The 19080-nt window shown below is 35.4% G+C and overlaps 2 protein-coding genes across 2 annotated transcripts; one reads left to right on the plus strand and one right to left on the minus strand.

The window, feature by feature from the left end:
• Positions 1-3214: 3214 nt before the first annotated feature.
• Positions 3215-4033, plus strand: LOC125189707. Its single transcript, XM_048086957.1, has one exon. The coding sequence runs from the start codon at positions 3215-3217 to the stop codon at positions 4031-4033; it is 819 nt and encodes a 272-aa protein (XP_047942914.1).
• A 4126-nt stretch (positions 4034-8159) lies between these two features.
• On the minus strand, positions 8160-9178 carry LOC125189708 (bidirectional sugar transporter SWEET5-like). Its single transcript, XM_048086958.1, has 5 exons — positions 9103-9178; positions 8982-9046; positions 8755-8916; positions 8553-8675; positions 8160-8468 (listed from the first exon to the last, which is right to left on the minus strand). The coding sequence occupies exons 1-5, from the start codon at positions 9176-9178 to the stop codon at positions 8160-8162; spliced, it is 735 nt and encodes a 244-aa protein (XP_047942915.1).
• Between the last annotated feature and the right edge of the window lie 9902 nt (positions 9179-19080).

Below are 19080 nucleotides of genomic sequence, written 5' to 3' on the forward strand. Positions count from 1 at the left end.
TAACTATTTATGTGCACAAATTTATGCTTCTAATTACATTACCAAACAATTGGTGCAAAATTTATGCCCCCAAAAACCCAAAGGATAAAACATTTTCACTCCAGGAAGAGATGTATAAAAGATATACACTATTTAGAAACCTAATCAGACCAAATAACACAGAAAATTAAGCAAAATAGCATTCTCCCAACATATATGAACTCATATTTAGGTGAGAGGCTGAGAGCAATCAGTGCATGGGTTTAAAAAACGTATTAAGCGAAAAAAATCATAAACCCGAAGAATCGAAGAACACCCAAAGTTGAATAACTCTCCTTTCAAAGCGTCGGACTTCATTCGCATTGACCCCGAAGAATTAGCAAACATCAAAGTTGAATAACTCTCCTTTAAAAGCTCGGACTTCATTCGCATTCTGAGCCACATTCGCATTCTGAGCGTCATTAGCATTCTGATCCTCATTCGCATTCTGAGCCACATTCGCATTCTGAGCGTCATTAGCATTCTGATCCTCATTCGCATTCTGAGCATCATTCGCATTCTGAGCCACATTCGCATTCTGAGCGTCATTCTCATTCTGATCCTCATTCGCATTCTGATCCTCATTCTCTTTCTGATCCTCATTCGCATTCTGAGCCCATATTTTGTAAAAAAGCATACACACATTTGAACGATCCCAAAAAGCTACTCCAAGTCCATTTGGAATCTACCCCAAAATATAGCCATGTATAAGATAATCAATAATTTACATAATAGAATACATAATTTAAATAATCGAATATGAACTTACGGATATAAAGTCTAAAGGTTGGAGTAAGGCATAGATGAACCAAATGATTGAGTTACATAACCCTAGGCGGAGTAAAAATTTGGCATGATCTTAGCATCTTTAAACATTACAACTCTTTTCATTGATGAGATTTTTATTTGTGTCATTAGGATAAATTAGAAATAAATCGTTAGCATTAAGAAATGGAGAAACATACCAAGATGGACATCGGAGGGGCGTACATGATGCGTACTCACGGTATTCATGATTCCCCATGACCGTGGTGCGAGTGGCGTGCGAGGAATGATGTGGAATATAATTCGAACAATCAAACAATGATGCACTCAATCGGATGTGTGGGGGACTCTACCACTACAATATCGAAAATGTACCCACTATGATGTTTCTTCCATGTATGGGCGCCAACGGGTTGGCGTGTTATAACGTAAAACGCCAGCTAAACCGGCGTTTTACAATTTCTTATTGAAATAAATTTAAGCCTATTTTATTATAAAAACCCCAAAACCCATAGGCGTGTTTATGAAAACGCCTATTGCGTGGCGTTTTAATCGAATTCTAGCACAATAAATCATATTTAAAAAATATATATATGTTGTAAAACCCCAATAAAGTTGGCGTGTTTAACAAAAACGTATATTACTCGCGCCTTTAAGAAATTTCGGCTAAAATAAATCAAACACTTAAAAGAAAATACATGGTGAAAACGCCATTGTTGGGCTTTTTTTTTTTTCACTTAAAAACGCCCAACGGGGGTTGGCCCTTATCTTTGCAGAGATATCGGTCCATTCTTTCCCCAAAATGACGAACCCTAATGCTTTACCCATCCAAATGCGAAAAACAATCAGTGCGAAAACCTTGCCGGGTTGACTCAATCGGCGATTTGAGAGAGAAGATTTTGATTTTGGTCTACTCTTCCACTCATTATCCTCCTATTCGGTTAGTATACATAATTTTTGACTAATATTTGATGGATTGTTATGATAGTATATATTGTGGTGTAGTTAATTATAAAAATATTGTTGATGTATAAAGTTTCTTCTACATAATGATAAGTGTAAAAACAATACATATTTATTTTTGTGCTACGTTATTAGAATTTTATGCCGTGGTGTGTCATTTATATTGGGGTGGAAAGATAATTCCGGACATTATTTCATATGATCCCCCTTTTTCCCATCGGGATTCATTATGTTGGACAAATGTATATCCCTAAAAGAGCTTGTGGATACAATTTGTGAAAGGATGGGTATAAACATACTTGAAAAAAAAGTTCAACTAATATGGAAACGTACCATATGCGTTGGATCTGCGTCCGTTTATAGGTACTCTCTAGAAGAATATGCATGCCACTAATGTTCGGTGAGAGTATGGCTAAAGGAGGTCAAATTGAATTATTTGTTGAACTTGCAATTACTCAACAAAATAGTCATCATGTCATAAAATTACGATGTTGGTAAGTCGAGTACAAGTAGCAAGTTTCGTCAACCAAGATTTTGATGTTGGAGGCGTGCGTTTTGGGGAGTGACAATTGTGATGTGGTTGATGACATTATAGGTCGATAAAGCCACTTTCTTGATCCACCATCACCTTATGATTCGAAAAATGTAAACATTGTTAGTACGGACTGGATGGTGATCCGTCGGATGATGATCCGGTTGGAGAAACGGGTTGAAGAAATAGTGGATGGAGAAACGGGTGGAAGAAGAGTAGTTCCCCGTTCCCCCGGCGTGGAATAACTATTTCGCACCTTACCGGTATATATGATAGTTTTGATCCAAGAACTTTGAGGGTTGCGATCCAGTGTGCATTATTGGAGTGAAAAGGATCCGGGAATGTCGGTTTGCATTCCAAATTTAGAACGAAGTTGGAATTGAAGACGCCCGTTACTTTTGGCATTTGGAAAAAATCCGACAATATACGAGTTCTGAAAGTAAAGGAAAGAGATGGCATGCGGTTTGTAAGTACGGAAATCCGGAAGATAAGTCATTAGAAATGTTTGTGGGAGTGTCGAGGGAACATTGAGAAAGCATGATGAACAACTTGGCAAATTAGAGTGTTTACCAATGCTCATACTTGTATGGGGGATCGCAATTATGATGGGCACGAAACTCGGTCGTCCATGATAGCATTGAGTGTTCGGCATCGAGATAGAAAACGATCCTGCACAAGGTAAAAGCTATTGTGGCGGATATTGAAAATAGATTTCATGTGAAAGTTGATGGAACTCATCTACATGGACGATGTCGAGGTAAAATTCTTATTGCCGTTGGATTTGATGCTAATAAGAAATGTTTGCCGGTTGCATTTGCCATTGTTGATGAGAAAACCAAAGAAAGTTGGAATTGGTTTATGGAACGCATAAGACTGCATGTAGCAAAGCATGAAATATGTGTAATTTCGGATAGGCATGTGGGAATCATAGATGCAATGAATCCTCCCATATGGAAAGAAGAACCTAAAGGTTATCACAGGTTTTGCTTGGTACATGTTAGAAAGAATGTTCTGCAGAATCACAAAGGTATCATGGTTAAAAGGTTGGTTTGGAAAATGGGTATTGCTACCAAAAAGCGCAAGTTTAAGAAAAGACGTCGTTTACTTCGAGACGTCAACAACGAGGCTTTGCAGTACCTTGACACTGTGGATAAAGAAAAATGGAATTTGGCGTATGACAATCACAAAAGATGGGGTGAGATGACCACTAATGTGGTGGAATCTTACAACAACGTGTTGAGAGGCGCAAGAGAACTCCCAATCAAGGCTTGCATTGATATGACATTTTGGAGGACAATAGAATGGTTCAATCAGCGGTCAATTGCATCAACACAGTGTGCCACACCACTTACCCCGTGGGCGCATGAAAAGGTGTACAAAAATGATGCAAAGGGTCAGTTACATAATGTGAGAGCACCAAGCACAATGCGAGGGATTTATGTGGTTCGAACACAACGTCGAGTTGGAGGAAAGGGTGGTAACAAGTGGAAGGTGATGTATTTGGAGTCGAACTGCAAATGTCAAAAGTGGCAGATGTGGAGACTTCCGTGTTCACATGCAGCGGCAGTTGTGCGGTTTAGAAATGACAACATGTTATCGCTTGTTAACCCTGTATACCACACAAGTGTTTGGGTATACCAATATTCTGGGGTGTTCAATCCTCTCAGACACCCAGATTATTGGGACGTGCCAGAATGGACTTTTGCAGTGTTCACGAACCCAGTTAATGCCTCGAAGTCGTGGTCGATACCTTAGTAAATAGCACGGGGAAGCTAGCCTTGAAGCCCTATGTTTCTGCCTAAGAAATTAATCCATAATTTTAGTGGGTTACACAACCAAGAAGTGGAAATTACTGAGTTGTCCCTCATGCCCATAGTTTCCCCTTTCAATTTGTATATTCATATTATTGAGATTATTTTAGTCTACACAAAATTTAGCATACCATTATATCTTTTGCACTATAATTAAAGATAATTTTAAATTTTAATTAAATTATCAAACATATCACATAAAAATATAAATAGCATAGATAGTCTTCCAAATGAATCCTAACATATCATCCTAATTAGTCATAACATAGTCTACCAAACGAATCCTAACAATCTTTTCACTTGTTATGAGAATGGTGATTATAATATGGAAGTGGAACCTAACAATGTCCATAACTATTTATGTGCACAAATTTATGCTTCTAATTACATTACCATAACTAATTAGGTGCCAAATTTATGCTCCTAATAACCTAACGGATCTGAACACATTTTCGACTCCAGGAAGAGATGTATAAAAGATATACACTATTTAGAAACCTAATCAGACCAAATAACACAGAAAATTAAGCAAAATAGCATTCTCCCAACATATATGAACTCATATTTAGGTGAGAGGCTGAGAGCAATCAGTTGCATCGGTTAAAAACGTAGTCTAAGCGAAAAAAATCATGAACCCGAAGAATCAGCAAACATCCAAAGTTGAATAACTCTCCTTTCAAAACAGTCAGACTTCATTCGCATTCTGAGCCCGAAGAATTAGCAAACATCCAAAGTTGAATAACTCTCCTTTCAAAACAGTCAGACTTCATTCGCATTCTGAGCCACATTCGCATTCTGAGCGTCATTAGCATTCTGATCCTCATTCGCATTCTGAGCCACATTCGCATTCTGAGCGTCATTAGCATTCTGATCCTCATTCGCATTCTGAGCATCATTCGCATTCTGAGCCACATTCGCATTCTGAGCGTCATTCTCATTCTGATCCTCATTCGCATTCTGATCCTCATTCTCTTTCTGATCCTCATTCGCATTCTGAGCCCATATTTTGTAATAAGCATACACACCCAGCTGAACGATACCAAAAGCTACTCCAAGTCCATTTGGAATCTACACCAAAATATAGCCATGTATAAGATAATCTATAATTTACATAATCGAATACATAATTTACATAATCGAATATGAACTTACAGCGATATAAAGGTCTAAAGGTTGGAGTAAGGCATAGATGAACCAAATGATTGAGTTACATAAACCAGCAAGGCAGGTCCAAATTGGCATGATCTTAGCATCTTTAAACATTACAACTCTTTTCTATTGATGAGATTTTTATTTGTGTCAGTTAGGATAAATTAGAAATAAATCGTTAGCATTAAGAAATGGAGAAACATACCAAGATGGACATCGGAGAGGCGTACATGATGACTGTACTCACGGTATTCATGATTCCCATGACCATGGTGCGAGTGGCGTGCGAGGGAATGATGTGGAATATAATTGCAGCAACAATACAAACAATGATGCACTCTAATCGGATGTGTGGGGGACTCTACCACTACAATATCGAAAATGTACCCACTATGATGTTTCTTCCATGTATGGGAAAAACGCCAACGGAGTTGGCGTGTTATTAACGTAAAACGCCAACTAAACCGGCGTTTTACAATTTCTTATTGAAATAAATTTAAGCACTATTTTATTATAAAAACGCCAAACCCATAGGCGTGTTTATGAAAACGCCTATTGCGTGGGCGTTTTTAATCCGAATTCTAGCACAATAAATCATATTTAAAAAATATATATATGTTGCAAAAACGCCAATAAAGTTGGCGTGTTTAACAAAAACGTATATTCTGTCGACGCCTTTAAGGAAATTTCGGCTAAAATAAATCAAACACTTAAAAGAAAATACATGGTGAAAACGCCATTGTTGTTGGCGTTTTTCACTTAAAACGCCAACGAGGTTGGCGCCTTATCGTTGACACAGATATCAGTCCATTCTTTCCCCAAAATGACGAACCCTAATGCTTTACCCATCCCAAATGCGAAAAAACAATCAGCTGCGCGAAAACCTTGCCCGGGTTGACTCAATCGGCGATTTGAGAGAGAAGATTTTGATTTTGGTCTACTCTTCCACTCATTAGTCCTCCTATTCGGTTAGTATACATAATTTTTGACTAATATTTGATGGATTGTTATGATAGTATATATTGTGGTGTAGTTAATTATAAAAATATTATTGATGTATAAAGTTTCTTCTACATAATGATAAGTGTAAAAACAATACATATTTATTTTTGTGCTACGTTATTGCAGATACTATGCCGTGGTGTGTCAATTTATATTGGGGTGGAAAGATAATTTCCGGACCAGTTATTTCATGTGATCCTCCTTTCTCATCAGGATTCATTATGTTGGACAAATGTATATCCTACAATGAGCTTGTGGATACAATTTGTGAAAGGATGGGTATAAACATACTTGAAAACAAAGTTCAAATAATATGGAAACGTACCATATGCGTTGGATCTGCAGTCACGTTTATAGGTACTCTACTAGAAGAAGTATGCATGCCACTAATGTTCAGTGAGAGTATGGCTAAAGGAGGTCAAATTGAATTATTTGTTGAGCATTCTGCAATTACTCAACAAAATAGTCATCATGTCATAAGTTACGATGTTGGTACGTCTACGAGAGTACAAGTAGCAAGTTTCGCTGCAACACAAGATTTTGATGTTGGAGGCGTGCGTTTAGGGGACAGTGACAATTGTGATGTGGTTGATAACATTATAGGTCCTGATAAAGCCGACTTTCTTGATCCACCATCACCTTATGATTCAGAAGATGTAAACATTGTTAGTACAGACTCAGATGGTGATCCGTCAGATGATGATCCAGTTGGAGAAACAGCAGTTGAAGAAATAGTGGATGGAGAAACAGCGGCTGGAAGAAGAGTAGTTCCACAGTTCCCACAGCGTGGAATGAACTATTTTCGCACCTTACCAGGTATATATGATAGTTTTGATCCAAAGAACTTTGAGGCTGCTGATCCTAGTGTGCATTATTGGAGTGAAAAGGATCCTAGCAATGTCGGTTTGCATTCCAAATTTAGAACGAAGTTGGAATTGAAGACCGCCGTTACTTTTTGGCATTTGGAAAAAATCCGACAATATACAGTTGCTGAAAGTAAAGGAAAGAGATGGCATGCGGTTTGTAAGTACCCACAAGGAAATCCGGAAGATAAGTCATTACCGAAATGTTTGTGGGAGTGTCGAGCAACATTGAGAAAGCATGATGAACACTGGCAAATTAGAGTGTTTACCACTGCTCATACTTGTATGGGGGATCGCAATTATGATGGGCACGCCAATCTCGGGTCGTCCATGATAGCATTGAGTGTTCGGCATCAGATAGAAAACGATCCTGCTTACAAGGTAAAAGCTATTGTGGCGGATATTGAAAATAGATTTCATGTGAAAGTTAGTTACAAGAAAGCATGGTATGCTCGGAGGACAGCTATTGAGCTTGTATATGGTGGTTGGGAGTGGTCATTCAAAGTTTTACCGTCTTATTTGAATGAAATGCAGAGACAAAATCCTGGTACAATTGTCGAATGGTTGCACGATGACAGATTAAGCCGCGGTGTGAACAAGGTTTTCAAGTACGTATTTATAATATGGAAGTGGAACCTAACAATGTCCATAACTATTTATGTGCACAAATTTATGCTTCTAATTACATTAGCATAACTAATTAGGTGCCAAATTTATGCTCCTAATAACCTAACGGATCTGAACACATTTTCGACTCCAGGAAGAGATGTATAAAAGATATACACTATTTAGAAACCTAATCAGACCAAATAACACAGAAATTAAGCAAAATAGCATTCTCCCAACATATATGAACTCATATTTAGGTGAGAGGCTGAGAGCAATCAGTTGCATCGGTGAAAAACGTAGTCTAAGCGGAAAAAATCATGAACCCGAAGAATCAGCAAACATCCAAAGTTGAATAACTCTCCTTTCAAAACAGTCAGACTTCATTCGCATTCTGAGCCCGAAGAATTAGCAAACATCCAAAGTTGAATAACTCTCCTTTCAAAACAGTCAGACTTCATTCGCATTCTGAGCCACATTCGCATTCTGAGCGTCATTAGCATTCTGATCCTCATTCGCATTCTGAGCGTCATTCGCATTCTGAGCCACATTCGCATTCTGAGCGTCATTCGCATTCTGAACCACATTCGCATTCTGAGCGTCATTCTCATTCTGATCCTCATTCGCATTCTGATCCTCATTCTCTTTCTGATCCTTATTCTCTTTCTGATCCTCATTCGCATTCTGAGCCCATATTTTGTAATAAGCATACACACCCAGCTGAACGATACCAAAAGCTACTCCAAGTCCATTTGGAATCTACACCAAAATATAGCCATGTATAAGATAATCTATAATTTACATAATCGAATACATAATTTACATAATCGAATATGAACTTACAGCGATATAAAGGTCTAAAGGTTGGAGTAAGGCATAGATGAACCAAATGATTGAGTTACATAAACCAGCAAGGCAGGTCCAAATTGGCATGATCTTAGCATCTTTAAACACTACAACTCTTTTCTATTGATGAGATTGTTATTTATGTCAGTTAGGATAAATTAGAAATAAATCGTTAGCATTAAGAAATGGAGAAACATACCAAGATGGACATCGGAGAGGCGTACATGATGACTGTACTCACGGTATTCATGATTCCCATGACCATGGTGCGAGTGGCGTGTGAGGGAATGATGTGGAATATAATTGCAGCAACAATACAAACAATGATGCACTCTAGAATAGCCAATTTAGCCATGATAGCCTGAACAAAAATTCACATTCAGTTTTGAAAACGACAGATACAAAAACGTTATCTTTAACACTTACTCTGTTGTTATGAGTGGTGTAATAATTGAAAACGACAATGTAAATCAGCTCCAGTACCATCCCAGCTGCATTAATTACAATTATGGCAACGCTTTTAGTGCGAAAGCACCCCATAAAATACCCCGAATATGCAGTTCAGCACCGAGGTTAGGAACACATAGGGGTGCACATGCAGATCCATGGTTCCGTTCTGCCATATTGGCCAAAACATTTTCCTGTTGTGAATATAATCAACTTGTTAAAACTTAAAGGCATATCATAATACTAGAAGAGTGATAAGTAAGATTAGTTGATTATTGTTTTCTGCCTGAACAGGAAAGCATTGACTAATGGAAAAACATAAGATATTTCCTTGAGCAATAATTAACAGCAAAGCTTAATCGATACTACAGTTTGTCCCTTCCAATTAATGACTCGGTAAAATTAATTACAGAGAGAGAGAGAGTGTGTTTTACAACGGAGACAGGAACAGCGCCATCGAGATAAAATTGCCTACATCAAACGAATAAAGTGCGCGCATTAGTTCCATGAAGAAACAGATAAACTCATAACGAAATGTTGCATACTCCGATTAAGATTTAAACAAAGTAAATCAAACAAAACAACGATATATTCCACATAATCAGGAACAGGATCATCGAGATAAGATTGCCTACATCAAACGAATAAAGTGCTCGCGTTAATTCCATGAAGAAACAGATAAACTCATAACGAAATGTTGTTTACTCCGATTAAGATTTAAACAGAGTAGAATTAAGCAACACAACAATATATTCCACATAATAATCAAAATCGTAAAAAATGACCCAAAATCATGGAATAAAACAAATCTAATCTTATTCCTAAGCTAGATAAACTCAAACGATATCAATCGCCGAAGAAATTAAATCTGATACATGGACAAAGGAGTAAAACTTCAACTAAAACTGCAGACTAAACAAACCAATAATGCTGATGATCAAACGAGTGAGGTGTTCTCCATGCATCTTCACGGAGTAGGTGTATCGAGAGAGAGAGAGAGGGAGAGGGAGAGGGGAGGAGGCGGTTATGCTGAGTTGTAAAATGTTATTCAGCGCTACTACTTCAGTCACCCTTCAAGCCAACAAACCGTACAGTACTCTCTCCGCCCTATCCAAGCGTTTTATTTATTTTATTTAATGTAGCTTTGTGAGTAAAATAGAGTAAATAAATTTAATTGAAAGAAAAATGTAGAAAGTGATGTTTCCAAAATGTAGAAAGTGATGTTTCGATTTCTAAAACTGTATCATTTAGAGTGAGACATGAAAATCTGTTGTCACTTAAAGTGGGACGAAGGAGTAATAATTAAAGGTTTAAAATTAACACCTAAAATTTCAGAAAGTATTTTGACAAGCACTAATGTCTAAAATAATGATAAGCGAATTACATATAAATATAAAACATCACTCACTCCTTCCGTCATTTATAATCTCATTTCAATTCGACACAAATTTTGAAAAATTATTTTACTTTATCAAGAAAAATGGGGAATTGAGTTAATAGAATATAGACTCCACTTTCATATATTGATTTTATAATATAATGTGAGTATAATATGTTACTCCCTCCGTCCACGAATAAGAGTCCCGTTTTTCCATTTTGGTACGTCCACGAATAAGAGTCCCGGTTCATAATCACCATAAATAGTAAAGAGACCCCACATTCCACTAACTCATTCCACTCACATATCATTTAAAACTAGTACTATATACAAGTGGGGACCCCTATTCCAGTAACTTTCTTCTACCCACTTTTCTTAACATTTCTTAAAACCTGCGCCATTTAGAAATGATACTCTTAATCATGGACGGAAAGAGTAGGTGATATTGTGGTCCATTTACTTAGAATAGAAAAAAAGTAAATATAATTTTAAATTACGAACACCTCAAAATAGCAAAATAAAATATTATTTTACTACATAGAGAATAGTACATATATTCACCCCAAAAAAACATGGATAAAAGTAGTCAAATGTATCCAAAACTTTACTATTTGAATTGTATTAGTATAAAAAAGGTTCAATACGTGTTCTTATAATTCGAGTGGAATGTAATCAAATGTAAACTCTAAATATTGTACAAACTCAAAACTATAATCTGGATCGTTAAAAATATCAACAGATTGTAAAATAACAACAGAAAATATCAACATAGGGGGTGTTTGGTTTGCAAGATTGTATCTCAGATTAAATTAATAGTGTGTTTGGTTCATGTCCTTCAACTCAATCCTAGATGGATAATCATGGAATAATTAGTCTTAGCTAAACCCCTATGACTAAAATAATCTCACAACTCAATCCTAGATTATATCTTGGTATTATTTTATCTTGTCAACCGAACACCACCATAGTGTCAATGGCTGACACGGTGTTGACATTGTATTGACATGTTGTTGACTTCAAAATCTTGAAATTTTACATTGTGTTGACATTGTGTTGATAATGTGTTAAAAAGTTTGGAGTTTGTACTATATATGAGTTTGCATTTTATCACTACCCCAATTCGAGAATACCGCATTGATCAAATGGGTGTAATATCGTAAGTCCTTATGATTATTATTGTGTGGATCATCAGTCATAGTGTAATGCATAAATCATACTATAAATTTTTACATGTAAGCCTATTTTTTCATAGTTTAACCATTTACTCCCTCCGTCCCATAGAAATAAGCCATATTTCCTTTTTCGTCTGTCCCATACAAATAGTCACATATTCATTTATGACAACCTTTTTCTCCTTCTTTTTTACTTTTTTTTATTTATGGGTCCACCATCTACTACACAATTTCAATTACTTTTTTTCTATCTCTTACTTTACTAATTACACAATAAAATTCGTGTCAATCTCAAATGGCCTATTTCTATGGGACGGACGGAGTATATGGAGTCGTAAATTCGTGTTGGACCACTAACTCCATTAGTTTATTTCTATTTAATTTAAATAAAAGAAAGGAGGATAGATAAATAGAAAACGTAAGATCTCTAGCTAGAAACAAAACCAAGAACTCTTTTAAGTAGAGTATTTTCTAGCTAACTAAAGAAAAAAACCCAAATAAAATCTAATTAACGAAAATGAGACAAAAAAAAAAACGAATTTGGTGGTTTGTTATTCAACATTACATGAATCAGTTTAGACATTGAAGTGCGAAAAATAATTAAGACAGTTTAAAGTTTCAAATTTTAGCTAATCCTTTTTAGTTCTATTTGTTTTGTTTTCACAATTTTTTTGTTTTCTTAAATATTCTCCTTTTATTTTTATCATAAAAAATACTCTTTAAAAAAATTGAATTATATAGATATTTTTTTATTAAGAACAAAGTAATTAACTATCAAATATTAAATATAAGTGAAAATAAAATAAAATTTGACAAGAGTATGCCAATATAAATTGAATTAATACAAAATTTTAGGAAAAGTTGTTAGACATGGGTAGAGAGAATATCTATTAAAAATGAAATAATAAACGAAAACCTCTATCGGGCCGCCCGAACTTGAGACAATTTTGGTGCTCCTGAATTGCATTGCACGTGTCGTTCGTGTAATACGGGCCGTTGGCATTCGGCACCCATTCGCCCGAAAACAAGTCACACTGATCCTCATCGGAAACTTGCCTTCTTATCTCCCCGCGATACCTACTCTGATCGTCGCTTGCGCTTTTTTCCCCTGCACTCCCTTGTCATCCTTTCGCGGCCTTCTCTTTCTCTTCCTTCTTCCCCTGCCCTATTGGCAAACGAAAGAAAAATAAATATAATCAACAATATTTCACATCGATGTAAAGAGAGAAATAACAATATTTCACATCGATGTGAAGAGAGAAATAAAACCACTATATAAGTCTTTCTATCATTCCCTTTATTGCAAACATAACGAAATGCTATTTAAAGAAACCAATGCATTATTTACTAACAAATTCAAAGAGAAATCACCTTATCCTTATCATTGTTTTTCCTTATGGGGGCGAGGTGGTTGTCCACCGCTGTGGCCTTATCGTGGTGGCAGTCGGGGGGAGCAAGGGTTCTCAGTTGGAGGGGGTTCCATCGGAGTAATTGAATCCACATACGGTGGCGACGTCGTTTTGTACAATTGAATCCATGAATCTCTTAACGCTGGATAATAGTATAATGGAATTGTTATAACAATTACTAGAGCAATCAATGGAGCAAGTCTTGATGTTTTTCTTCGTGGCTCAGGCTTCCCAACTGGAAGCTCCAACGCCTGGAATTTCATTGCAATTTAAGATTTAGACATGGTGATTGATATTAATTCTTTGAGTTAGAGAAAATCACAATCTCTCTTTATGTTTTGGGAGAAAAGAAAGGGGAGTTATCAGGAATGAGAAAGATTCCAAGGAAAATAGGTTGAAGTTGGTTGTACAAGAAGTCATAGAAGTAATGAAAAGAATTGCTCCCTATTGATTCACTCAGCATATTTGATATTCATCATTTCGTTGTTAAGTACTCCCTCCATCCCAAATTTATAGTCACATTTAGTTATGGCACGGGTTTTAAGAAATTGATGGAGTGTGTAATTAATGAAGTTAGATGGAGGAGTGAGATGGTGGGGTGTGTAATAAATAAAGTGAGTTGGTTGAAGGTGGGTCACTTTTTGACTTTTTGGTTTATAATTTTTGTTTTGGTTTATTTTTGTGTCGATAATGGCATTTGGGTGTAATTTTAGTGAACAATCGGGTAAAATTTTATGTCCGCATATGGAAAATTCTAAATGTGACTATAAATGTGGGACGGACTTTTATAGCAAAATGTGACTATAAAACTGGGACGGAGGGAGTAAATTGTATGGATGATGATTTAATTGAGATCATCTATTACCGATATATATGATGTGATAATTATTCATCTATTATGTGGCACGATCTATACAATTCTAAATTATCAACAAATATAATATAAAAAGTCATATCGAAGGTAACAAACTCTCTATTGAGCAATACGGTAATGTGGATTAGATTACAGTTGCACAATACTCATTAGTCATTTATACATATATTGTGACTAGACGACTGGATTAGGATATAGTATATGATTGTTACCGTGAGATTCCCAATATATTTGCCTATTTTATTTTTAAAATACGTACAAATATATATCCAACTGCCAAATATCAAAAATTCTGAAAAAAAAAATATGTTGGGCAAATTCTATAGGTTTGTGAAATACGTGTGCGATAGAAGTTTTCAATTAAAAAAGTTATTACTTTTTAATTAGATATTGTCGGTATATTTCACTAACTTTGAAAGTGATTCTAAAAGATCGAACTTATGACAAGGATGATAATTCATCTGTGAGTGGAATAGATAACTTGTATACATAATACGCCATCAAGTGGCATTCCACGTCATATAAATGTATATTTCAGTAAACCAACACAAAAAAAAAAAAAAAACCAAAAAACGACCCATACAGGTTTGGAACCTGCAACCTTCGCATTATTAGCACGACAATCTAACCAAATGAGCTAATAGGCCTTGTTGATAAGTAAATGAACAATTTCATATAAACATTATAGAAAGAGTAAAGGTCAAAATTGGTCCTGAACATATGGTCATTTTACGTTTTTAGTCTTAAACATTATCTTTTGAATTTTGTGGTCCTGAATAGAGGTGACAAATCGTGCGTGTCGGGTCGTTATCGCGTCGACACGATAACGACACGAACACGATAACAACAAACACGAACACGCCCCAATAAAAAAACCTCAAACACGACACGAACCCATTGACACGAACCTTTTCGGGTCAACACGACACGAACCCATTAATGACACGAAAATAAGTATTGAAAAATGAAAATAATAAGAATAATAATATTAAAATATTATGTGTTAATAAGAATAATAATATTAAAATATTATGTGTTAACGGATAACACGAACACGACACGAACACGCATTGTTAGCGGATAACACGAACCCGACACGAACACGACACGAAATTTTCGTGTCCTTAGTGGGTCGACCCGATAAGGACACGAACACGATAAACTCTGACCCAAACCCATTAATTTCGTGTCGGTTCGTGTCGTGTTAGCGTGTCGTGTCAAAAATTGTCAGCCCTAGTCCTGAACATATGGAAATTTGATCATTTTGGTCCTCCGTCAACATTTCCGTTAAAAACTAACGATCAATCCAATTTTGATCGAATTAAACTTTTAATTCTGATTTTTTACTCCCTAATTATTTTTACACTTCAATTTCATCTTCTTCCCTCCCCTCCTCTTATCTTTCATCTTCTTGACCGGAAATCCCTCGAGACTCAGCATTCTTCCTCCCGCAGATACTTTATAAAATGCTGAAATTAAGCTAAGTTTTTAACTTTTCGAACCCATCAAACGTTTTTATAGTAACTCCATTATTGTTAATTCATAAAATGAATAATTAAGGAATGTTAGAACGATTAAGGAATGTAAAATCCCTGGGTTAAACGCTTCCCTCTCTCGCAATCTTCTTCTGATTCTTCCTCTTCCACCGTCTTCTCAATTGCCCTAATTTCTTCCACAATTTTGAATCCTTTCCGATAAATCCACCATGACCGCCAACTGTTTGCTATAATGCCAATGCAACAACGATGAAACCGTACCAATTCCCCACCAGCGGAAGTTGCAGCCCGAGATCGCCACCAGCGTCTCCCCGGCATCGCAGCCGTTCTCCGCGAGCTCGGGTGGTTCCTGCTGTCGGTCTCCCACTATCTTCTCATTAGGAAACTATACTAAATAGGCGCTCCCCTAGGCCCGACGAAAATGGGGTTCGGGCCCGGCCGAAAGCGAGGGCGGCCCGCAGCTTGATTGATAATACCCTTTTCCGGTAATTCGCTCTCGTGGCGGTTGGAGGGGATTGGTGGATTGGGAAAATCTTGGGGTTTTCTGATTTGTAGGTGAAATTCAAGATTGGGAAGTATCTGTGGGAGGAAAAGAGTGAGTCTTGAGGGGTTTCCGGTCAAGGGGAGAAGATAGTGAGAGGGCGGTTTGCTGAAAGTCGAACCATCCGTAACTAAGGTTTGAGAGGAAGAGGAAGGAAGAAGATGAAATTGAAGTGTAAAAATAATTAGAGAATTAATTAGGGAGTAAAAAATCAGAATTAAAAGTTTAATTTGGTCAAAATCGGGTTGACCGTTAGTTTTTAACGGAAATGTTGACGGAGGACCAAAATGATCAAATTTTCATATGTTCAGGACCACAAAATTCAAAAGATAATATTTAGGACAAAAAATGTAAAATGGCCTTTGACCTTTACTCTTATAGAAATAAAGTGAAATAGAAGTCCGGTGCTCTGCTACTCTCCCATACATTTCAGCCCCCAGAATCGGTTCCATCATCTCTTCTTCTCAGCACAGGTCATTTTTCACATAAAAGTTGCAACAAATAGTAGGGATGACGTTTCTGGCCTTGACATCAGCCGGCAGATCCCACCGTTACAAGAAAAGGTGCTAGCATTTTTTTGAGTTTTGACCATCACACAAAACCTTATTTGAAAATCAATTACTTACTATTCGTGACAAAGCAGAGAAACTCCTTAGTAGAGAGTAGCGAGCAGAGATACAGAAGATTTGGTGTTTTCTATTTTATTTATCAACTGGAAAACAGAGTGCAAAGCACTAAGAAGGATTCCGACTAATGTTTTATTTCACTTTCAAAACAAAGTGAACAACGAAACCCATTATTACATGTGTCAAGTGCGAGGAACAAACTAGGGAAGAACTTTTACAACTATTATACCATGTCAAGAGTCGCTCTTTATACTTCTATTATTAATCGATATTAATATTATTATTTTGATGTTATAAATTAATAATTAATTTATTTTTTAATATCATTCAAATATATTTAATTATAGTTATACTTATATTTAATTATTATAACAATATTATTGTTATAATACTAAAAACTAGTTGTAATTAAAAAATAATTATAGTATAATTATTTAAATTATAAATCACATAATATTATATAATAATAATATAATAATAATAATAATAATAATAATAATAATAATAATAATTATTATTATTATTATTATTATTATTATTATTATTATTATTTTATATTAAATTAATAATTAATTAATATAGTCTTAATAAAAATTTAAAATTGTGAATTGTATTCATGATGATATTAAGAGTTGAATTTTTTAGTTAGGTGTTTCAACCCCATGTATAAAATAATTTAATCAAAAATATTTAATCAATTTAAATATTTTAAATAATTAATTTAATTAGATGTTTGTTCTTGATTTATATGATGAATGCAATTAAATGTATATATAAAACACTAAAAAGAAAGAAGAAAGAAGAAAAAGAAGAGAAAAGAAAAAAAGAGGAAACATAAACCAAGGAGAAAAAGAAAGACGAAAGGAAGATAAAATACTAAAAAGAAAGAAGAAAATGAAGAAAAAAGAAAGAAGAAAAAAGGAAATAAGGAACGAAGAAAAAAATAATCACATGTTTGGTTCTATTTAATCGAAATTTCCCAAAATATTATCTATAACCAAAAAATCATATGTTTGATACCTAGGGTTATTTTTGTCACGGAGTACTAAAAATGATATAAAATAAATATCAGGTATCATTTGCTTGCGAAAGTGAAAGATCATGTACCTATGAAGTTCACTCTTCTATAAATACAAGAAAGCAAAATGTATATGTGGTTGGTTTGTCTCTTGGTGTACATTTGACATTTTGCAGATTAAGGCTTTTTCATGAAAAAGTTCTTTTTGCTACTACTCTAAACTGAAGAATATTTTCAATCTTTTTGTCATTGGTTGTAAATCACTCTCCTTCTTTTGATAATAGTTCAACAATTTTACTATCTTAAGTCTTCTTGATTTCATTGTGTTTGATTCATGCAACTACTGAATTTCCCATTTAAAGTTCGGATACAAGTTCTGAATGTTGATTTGAGAATATACACAACTCCAAGATAGATGAGTTATCCACCTTACTAAACAGACGAACATTTTGATATATCTAATTGTGTAGTAGAGCCAGAATATCAAAAGACCAAAACAAGTTTACATACTAAGATAGCTGCAAATCATTGCTTTTCCAATCGCACATATATATTCTCAACATCCACTAATTCAATGTTATTTGATTAAGTTTAAGCTATGTTTGTGGTCCCTTGACCCTTGGGAAACATTATTATTTGAATGTCCAATTTATTACAAATCGCAACTTCATAGTGTTGGAATAATTGAATGAACAATTACATAAAGCTCTCTATGATGATTAACCGAGAACAACGGAGAAGGAGCATAAACTGTAGAGCGGAAGCGTACCTTGATCCATATCGAATTGAAAGGCGGAATTGCTTAGCAGCGGCTATGGATCTTCCAAACGATCAGAGACGTCCTTCATAATAGTTTGCCGAGAGAATACAGAGATATTGAACGTTCTTCTGACGTCTGGGGACCATAACCCTAGCTTATATTTATATTAAATATAAACCCCTTTATTTTCTATTCGGTCCCTCATCAAATAGAAAATCACTTTATGGTATCTACACTTATTTCCATAACAATTAAATACACTTTAGCCCAAACCTTAATCTTTATTGGATCACTTTAATTGGGCAACTGAAAGATAGCCATACACATTAAATTAGTCATGTGGAAGCCCAAATTTCTAACACATAGTCTCTTCTCTTTCTCCCTGCATAAAGAAGTTGTGTAGTTGTGGTGTGGGTTGATTAAAATCCAAACAGTATCGTTGGGTGTTTTGGTGATTTGTCTACTTCATGAAAGAGAGAGTTGATACATGCATAGGAATATTGAAAGAAGGGGTGGATGTGTGAGTCAGAACTTGGCGCTTGCACACCAAGCAAACAAATTGATGACATTTGTGGAAAATGAGAAAGTCATGGGACCCTACCTCCAAATATTGGATTTTGACCGACCCCTACTTATTTATTTTACGTTGATATTTTAATCGACGACCTTGACTAGATCAATATATCTATTCTGTAATTTGAATATAAACTCTTTCCTGATATAACAATATAAGATAAAAATGAAATGACAAATTCTCTATATTCTCTTCGCCATTTCCATTTTTTAATATGATTAAGAATTACT

Source organism: Salvia hispanica, chromosome 5 (genome assembly GCF_023119035.1).
Source record: "Salvia hispanica cultivar TCC Black 2014 chromosome 5, UniMelb_Shisp_WGS_1.0, whole genome shotgun sequence".
In the NCBI taxonomy this organism is placed as follows: domain Eukaryota; kingdom Viridiplantae; phylum Streptophyta; class Magnoliopsida; order Lamiales; family Lamiaceae; genus Salvia; species Salvia hispanica.

Bases quoted from the DNA above. Each gene is read 5' to 3' on its own strand.
- LOC125189708 (XM_048086958.1), bottom strand. From the start codon at position 9,178: ATGGCAGAACGGAACCATGGATCTGCATGTGCACCCCTATGTGTTCCT. The intron at 8,917-8,981 runs GTAAGTGTTAAA...ATTTTTGTTCAG, and splicing joins ACACCACTCATAACAACAGA to GCTATCATGGCTAAATTGGC. The intron at 8,469-8,552 runs GTAAGTTCATAT...ATTTTGGTGTAG, and splicing joins CTTTAGACCTTTATATCGCT to ATTCCAAATGGACTTGGAGT.
- LOC125189707 (XM_048086957.1), top strand. From the start codon at position 3,215: ATGAATCCTCCCATATGGAAAGAAGAACCTAAAGGTTATCACAGGTTT.